The sequence below is a fragment of the Asterias amurensis genome, chromosome 9 (assembly GCF_032118995.1).
Source record: "Asterias amurensis chromosome 9, ASM3211899v1".
In the NCBI taxonomy this organism is placed as follows: domain Eukaryota; kingdom Metazoa; phylum Echinodermata; class Asteroidea; order Forcipulatida; family Asteriidae; genus Asterias; species Asterias amurensis.
The window spans coordinates 19,971,498-19,978,583 of NC_092656.1; the positions used below are offsets into that span (position 1 = coordinate 19,971,498).

General features: G+C 38.3%; 2 protein-coding genes across 5 annotated transcripts in view; both read right to left on the minus strand.

Annotated features, from left to right (window-relative positions):
* Positions 1–1,464, minus strand: part of LOC139942349 (cyclin-dependent kinase 7-like) — an 82,109-nt gene extending 80,645 nt beyond the window's left edge. For all 4 annotated transcript variants that reach the window (XR_011786653.1, XR_011786652.1, XM_071939190.1 and 1 more), the window contains exons 1-4: positions 1,365–1,464; positions 931–993; positions 326–427; positions 13–81 (exon numbers count right to left, since the gene is read on the minus strand). Coding sequence is in view for 2 of the 4 variants with exons in the window: in XM_071939190.1 (XP_071795291.1) it covers positions 13–81; positions 326–427; positions 931–993; positions 1,365–1,436 (306 nt within the window). In the remaining 2 variants the exon portion in view is untranslated. The remainder of the gene's footprint in view (positions 1–12; positions 82–325; positions 428–930; positions 994–1,364) is intronic.
* An 898-nt stretch (positions 1,465–2,362) lies between these two features.
* LOC139941625 (uncharacterized) lies at positions 2,363–6,921 on the minus strand. Its single transcript, XM_071938210.1, has 6 exons — positions 6,525–6,921; positions 5,739–5,953; positions 4,347–4,519; positions 3,670–3,746; positions 3,301–3,424; positions 2,363–3,149 (listed from the first exon to the last, which is right to left on the minus strand). Exons 1-6 carry the CDS (start codon positions 6,854–6,856, stop codon positions 3,075–3,077), a joined length of 996 nt encoding a protein of 331 aa, XP_071794311.1. The 5' UTR covers positions 6,857–6,921; the 3' UTR covers positions 2,363–3,074.
* Between the last annotated feature and the right edge of the window lie 165 nt (positions 6,922–7,086).

Genomic DNA, 7,086 nt, shown 5'->3' on the forward strand with positions numbered 1-7,086 from the left:
ATATAAAATTACCTCCAGATCTGTGTCCATGAAATCAAATACAAGACTGATGTTAGATCTATGGCCGAATACATCCAATAACTGAGAAGAAAAGAAAATCATCAATTATAAGTAGTGTGAATGGTTGATAAAAACTTGGGTTTTTGAAATGAGAATTGACTCATATCGGTTTCTCACACTTTAATTATGGTAGTCTTTCAGGGAAATCGATTTCAAGATTGTTTCTACTTTTATGTTGTCTATAGACTTAAACAATACCCTTTTTGTTTGAGTTTTTACCAATCAATCTGAATGATTTTGTTCTACCTTTTTTGTTTTAACTTACCCCAATTATGTTGTCATGTTTCAACTCCTGGAGTAGTTTAATTTCTCTGAGGGCAGTTCGATTGACGCCATCTTTAGCTTCACTCCGATGACCTAGCTTTATCTAGAAATTAATCCAAAACAAAATCAGGGGTGAGGACACCAACGATAATATCGCTGAAACTTCCTTCCATATCTTAAGATAATTGAGGTAAATATATTATAGCATTTCCACCTTTAAATGACCCCTGGAGTTACAGATTCCAAGGAGCTTCTGGGGGAAAAAAATCATGCAGTGCTGTTTTGTATACAAGGCAGACTTCAGACTTGTAAAAGTCTGAATTCAGATAAAAGTCTGAAATTTCTCATTTATTCTTACACGTTGCTCGGTTGAAAAGTCTTCAGTTCTTAGCATTAAGCAAGAATATTTGATGTTGACATTATACAATTGTTGCACGCTGTGACGTGGTTCATGGCGTTTTGTACACCCGAGGGGGAAATGGAACCCGAGGCGAAGCCGAGGGTGCTTATTAGTTTGAAACTCTTGGTTTAAAAACAAATTACAAGACCTTTTTCTTTGTATAAATCTTTTAAGAAATCATTGCACTTGTGATTAATTTAACTTACTTTCTTAACAGCAACAATTCTACTCTTGTCTTCTGTATCTTTGGCTTTGTAAACCGTAGCAAACTGTAAATATAAACAGATCAAATTCAAATCACATTGATTGTTTTTAAACGAGCAACCTTTTTTGCAATCCAGGGGATTTCCTGGCAGGCAAGATTGACATTTGGTGCCGGGTGTCGAGTTGAAAACCAACCAGCACAACCGGTGCAGTGCCACTGCCACTGCCAGGGGTTACCAGACTGGGTGGGGGGGGGGGGGGGGCAGAGTGGTGGTTGGGCAGAGTGGAGATGGAGCATCGAGTGGAGTGCACTATCCTGGTGTCATGTGTTTTCAGTAGGATGCTAGTTTGTCATTTTGGGACCATTATTACTGTCACTAGTTCATAAATACGGATGCAAGTAGTATCATTTAGTAAGTAGACTTTATATATTTACCTGCCCTTCGCCCAGAAATTCTATCTTTTCGTAGCGTTTCGAACGGTCGTCTGCAAGGACGGAGGCCGCCATTTTGACTTAAACTAATCTAAACATTGACGATAGCGGGCGGGCTTGTTCGCGGGGTTTTTACGCGGCAGATAAAAACAAAATAATGTGGTCACGGGGGAAAGACCGAATGGGACAACCTGTTTTGTTTTTGCTTTTGTTTCAGATTATTTGGTTTTGTTTTGCCCGTGAGTGTAAAAACAAAAACAGTGTCTGCGTGTAGGCCCAAAGTGGAGAAACTCCTTTTAAAATATGAAAACTTGTAAAGTGTGTAATTTATATCAATCCCTGGGGCCCGTGTATGCCCCTGTCAGATGCAATTGTGTCCGCCATGCAATACTGTCCGCTCCGGACACTTTTGCATATGCAATCGTGTCCGGGACTGTGCAAAAACCGTCCGGCGGACATGTACACTGTATTTTAGATTGCAGCGAATACCCAAACATTTCCCACGTCATTCATGACATGCACTTTTAGCTTGTACAAAAATGGCGAACGTGTTCCGTCGACCAAGTGCGTTTCAATTTACTGCAAGGACGGTTTTGCACGGGGGCGGAAACAACTGCATATTATGCAAATGTGTCCGGGCGGACACAATTGCATTATGCAGGAGCGTCCGGGCGGACACTATTGCATATGCAATAATGTCCTCCGGATAGTATTGCATATAGAGGACATAATTGCATGCGACACCCCCTTCCACAGTTGCGCCACTAGCACTGCTCATACGAAGCTTCAAAGTACACCAGAGATTAGGGAAGAGTCTGGATATGGCTGTTTTAGTCTTTTTATATCGACACAATTATTTTACAAAGGGTAAGGAACTCTTATTTGTTTTGGTTCTGAGGGCCTGTACTTTGAAGTGCATTCTGGGATTTAAAGAAACTGACAGAAGGTTTTCCAAAAAGTGCCTTGTGAAGACAGTAAGAACAAAATGTTTAAATCAATGGTTTACTTTTTGTTTCACAGTAGAACCCGTCTTTTATTTGGCAGTTTCTTTTCACAAACAAACGAACAAACAAATTATTTTGACGATTATTCTGCATTTTTTCAGCTCCTAGGCTATGCCTCTTTTCAAAATGAATAGCACTTTTTTAAGATGTATTTTAATAGTCAATTAGTTGTACAAAGACACAAATTTGATTGCAATACTAAATATTCAACCGATTCTATATAAGACGAGTTGTTTTTGCACACAATTTGTTTGCCAAAAAATTAAGTCTGTAATCTGACAGTGGAAAATGCCAGTAGTTTGGTAACAACAACATCTAATTGAGAATCAAAATGGCTGCACCACGATAAAGGTCCATATAAAGTAGTCATTGGTCTCTGTTATAACAGGACAGACGTAATGTTTACCCATACACTACGGTTTGGGCACTGGCCCAGTGATCAGTCTTCTTTTCTTATAATTTTCTTCCATTCATTATGCATTTTGAATTGTGGCCTTAATGCACTTTTGATAATTTTGACGCAATAGACGCAATATTGAACTTTTTAGTAAATTAATATTGTTATTTAGAGTACTGCAATAGGCCTCCGGTGTGACCTTTATTGACCTAATCGTATCCACGTCATGGTGTGCAGGTGCAGCTTGCCCAGTGATGTAGCACATCGGATCGTCTTGAGTTCTTCCTTCTATAGCAACACGTCCTGTGCGATCTAGATGCTATCATATTCCTCCGATTTGGTGTTTTTCTGGCACGTGATGAGACCAACTACGAATCCAAATCCACCCTGTTGCAACAAAAAGACAAAGATTCATTCAAAAATAAATAGATAAATCGTGATACTAAAGCTGTAGTGACATCAGTTCATGCATGTGAAGTACTAATCACTCTGAATTTAATGGCCAGTTTGTTAGTGTTCTACAGAATGTAATACATACGATCACGTCACTGGGGAAATTTTTCCAAACTTCATAGTTCGGGATGAGCTCTACACCTGTTGCACCGGAAAACTTATTGTATGCTATTCCTCCAATCAGATACGCGGCAACTGTACAAAGAAATCTGAGAAGCATGGAAAAGCAAAAGATATAACAAATTAAACTGGGTTTTAAGCCATTGTTTCAATAGTAATCTTGATTAAAAAGAGATATCACTTTAAGAGGATACCATCTCGTCAAAAATATTCGCAAAATATTCATAAAGAGTTTACATTCAATAAAGTAGAAGAAGAAAGAAGAAGTAATTTGACGCACTAAAGATGTCAACATTTTTCTAAGATGTAAGAGTAACTTTTCGGCAATACTTACAAAATGATGAGAACGGTACCTGCACTTAATCCCGATGGCGTATAGCACGCTCCATTGTAGTCGGCATTTATAATGTACTGGGAGATTAAAACATAAAACAAAGGGTGAGCCATCCATGGCAAGAGATACTATAGGATACATTTTCTTTTCTGGGGGTTATGTTTTGTGTGATTACGACAGTTTGTCTAATAAATAAGAAATAGTTTTACAGCTATAGACAAATCTTTGTAAGTCAGAGAACGCCATAAACGTCCAGAAAGACGAGTATACAAACATCAGGTATTTTCTTAGACTTTTAGACGTAGATAATAGATCGTCATGAATTTTATCTAAAACAAATCACGATTTTGTATAAATTTTGAAGAATATTGTTGAACTAAAAATGTTGCTTATATAGTACTGCATTTAGAAGCAAATAAACAAATAAATAGCGGGCCTCCTCTCAGAAACTTCGGCCAATATTTTAGTATGCACGGATATTCAATTCAAAAGTTCAATGAGAAAAGTTGAAAGGGTTTTTACTTTGCAGTTTATAATATGTTTTTATCCTTATAACCGATGTACAAAGCATTGTACCCATTACTTTCCTGAGTTGTGCAAAAAAGAAAATCCGGATGGAAATCACTCGGTTGGGATTCGAGCCCACGACTTTTCATTGACGGCTTATTATTTCTTACTTTGCAGTTAGTTTGATCCAGTGTTACAGTAGTGTCTGAGGGTAACATGCCAGGACTGCCTGATATAGGAATTGCCCATACAGCATCTTGTTTACATTGCAAGTAAAACTCCACTTGAAGTGTTCCACATTCCGTCAATTCTCCGTTTTCGAAGGAAATAAGAAGCTGTGTTCCTGTTGGTTTTAAGAAAGTCAATGATTTCAGTCTGGTTACATATCAACCCAGGGATCCTGATCGTCCCTTTAAAACTATCTTCAGAAAATAATACAAGTCACGAGAAACAATATATAAAACAAATTATTACATTTGATATGGTATTTGATGTGCCATTTTTATGACGTTTTTGTCCTTGTGCCCTTTTGTGCCTTTGTTATTTTTATTGTCTGGATCGCCTTTAGATAGTGATTATTTTCGTTTTTTCTTGTTATCCGCAGGCTTGTTCTATGTGTAGTCATATTTGTATTGCCTATTCTTTGTATGTACTGTTTGCCTGGAAATAAATAAATAAATAAACAAATAACAGCCTTTATGAAATACATATTTCTTGAACTGTGGGTTTAAAATTGACCGAAAGAATAAATATGTGTTCTTAGGGCACCGGGATGAAATAATTTCACGCCAAAAAGCAAAAAGCAGCACGGTCAAAACGTCTTGCTTTCGGACTTTGTAACCGCCATCTTGAAAAAGTGAAGTAACTTGGGTTGATCTAGTTTAGTTTGCTAAGCTGCAGCTCTCAAATGAAAGCATTTTGAGAATCATTTCTTTGTAAGTCTTGTGGTTATGGGAAAATAGATTAGTTTTTGTCCTCCAGAATTTCAATCGGATCCGGAAACGTAATGGTCAAATACGTTCGCCAGATCATGTATTCCAATTTCGGAATATTTTTCCGGTGTGGACCAGACATTCGCTCCGGTTTTCGGTGATATTAATGGTTACAAGTTAGTTTTATTGAATAGGCAAATCTATATTAAAGCCATTGGACCACTTTCGGAACAGAAACAAATAATAAAAGTTCACAGATTTACAAATAACTTACAGGGTTTACAGAAGGTAATGGTGAAAGACTTCTCTTGAAATATTATTCCATGAAATGCTTTACTTTTAGAGAAAACATTAAAACAATTACCAATTCTCGGTATCGAGAATTACCGATTTTTTTTAAACACAATCATGACACGGCGAAACGTGCGGAAACAAGGGTGGGTTTTCCCGTTATTTTCTCCTGACTCCGATGACCGATTGAGCCTTAACTTTCACAGGTTTGTTATTTTATATATAAGTTGTGATACACGAAGTGTGTTTACGTGTCCAATGGCTTTATCATGGGATAAACAAATTAAAGAGCTCCAAAAACCAAAGGTATAGGTTTACTTTCCCATTGATAAAACATACCATCTGTGTTTTGAACGACAGCACTTCTACCGCCAAGCAAAGCTCGTTGTGATCCAGGTTGCGTGGAAATTTGCGAGGCACCAACTCCTGGTTTTTGTGATGCAACATCGAGTGGAAGATATTTACAAAACGCAAAACTAAATTCACAACCAATGTTTTGGTTCCCGAAGGTGTCGAAACATTTTCCCAACTTATTCAGAGTCCAATATGGCGGTCTAAAAAGAGGAAATACGAGAAATTTGATGGTTTATAATTGGTTCCAGAATGGAGGAAGAAATAGATTTTCATAGGATTTTAAGATATTTTTTTTTCTCTTCTTAGAGCGAACATCTCGCATCATGTAGAGGGTGTAGTTACGTAATGCATTTGGAAGACATTTTTCTGCTTTATGCACCGACGAACATTCACCTCTCATTATTTATTGAACAACAATAATATATTCTTTGGAAGAATGGCATCAGACTATCTATAACGGGGATTTGGCTAGCAATCCCAATTTGTTGGAATGCTGCCAGAACAATTGGTGTTCGCGGAAGAAGGGGTTTTTATAGGAAGTACGTGGCGTATAGGCGTATAAAAATAGGCCTAATGATACAATCGGTTGTTTTGTGTGGGATGTTTGGAAAAGAAAAGAATTTCCAAAAACCAAACACAATCAGGTGTAGGGCCCAGTGTGAGGCTTGCATACCTATGCTGGACTTGCACGTAGTGATGTAATAATACCTAAACACTTCATGGGATTTTGTGTACTGTAAAATAAACCTTGAATAAACACTTAAGACCTACGTTACTAGGGTAGTCAAGTCGTAGCTGTTACTCTTTTGTGTCCCACAAAGATCACCGGCCGGTGGTGGGCCGATGGTGCCTGGCGGTGGCGGGCCGATGGTGGGGGCGTGATGGGTCGTTTGCTGCAGTGTAGCAAAGGTAGCACCAGTCACTATAGTAGGCGTATATTTGGTTCCTATCGTAGCAGCTTCATTAGTAACACTGGAACAGTTTCCAATGCTTTCTCCTAGTATGAGCAAGTAAAAGCTAAACACCACAAGTTTTATCGAAGTTGCGTGACTATTGGTGCCTGAACACCATTTAATCACGGAGGAAGGAAATACACCCGCCATGGCTGCCTACTTTGATCCTTGCTCTATGCTTTGATCATGTGCCGTTTGTGTCACTATAAAGTGCAGTAATTGCGTAGTTTGACCTATGTACTTTACTTATTGCGTGTCATGGATGCACAGAGTTCCACAAGCATGCAACCGTTCATGTTTACATTATCAAGTCGTCTCTGCATCGTGGATTATCAATTGCACATTGCAACTTTATATAGAGTGCGATATGAACCAGCCCC

Bases quoted from the DNA above. Each gene is read 5' to 3' on its own strand.
- LOC139941625 (XM_071938210.1), bottom strand. From the start codon at position 6,856: ATGGCGGGTGTATTTCCTTCCTCCGTGATTAAATGGTGTTCAGGCACC. The intron at 5,954-6,524 runs GTAGGTCTTAAG...TCCTCTTTTTAG, and splicing joins GACTTGACTACCCTAGTAAC to ACCGCCATATTGGACTCTGA. The intron at 3,425-3,669 runs GTAAGTATTGCC...CATGCTTCTCAG, and splicing joins GGTACCGTTCTCATCATTTT to ATTTCTTTGTACAGTTGCCG.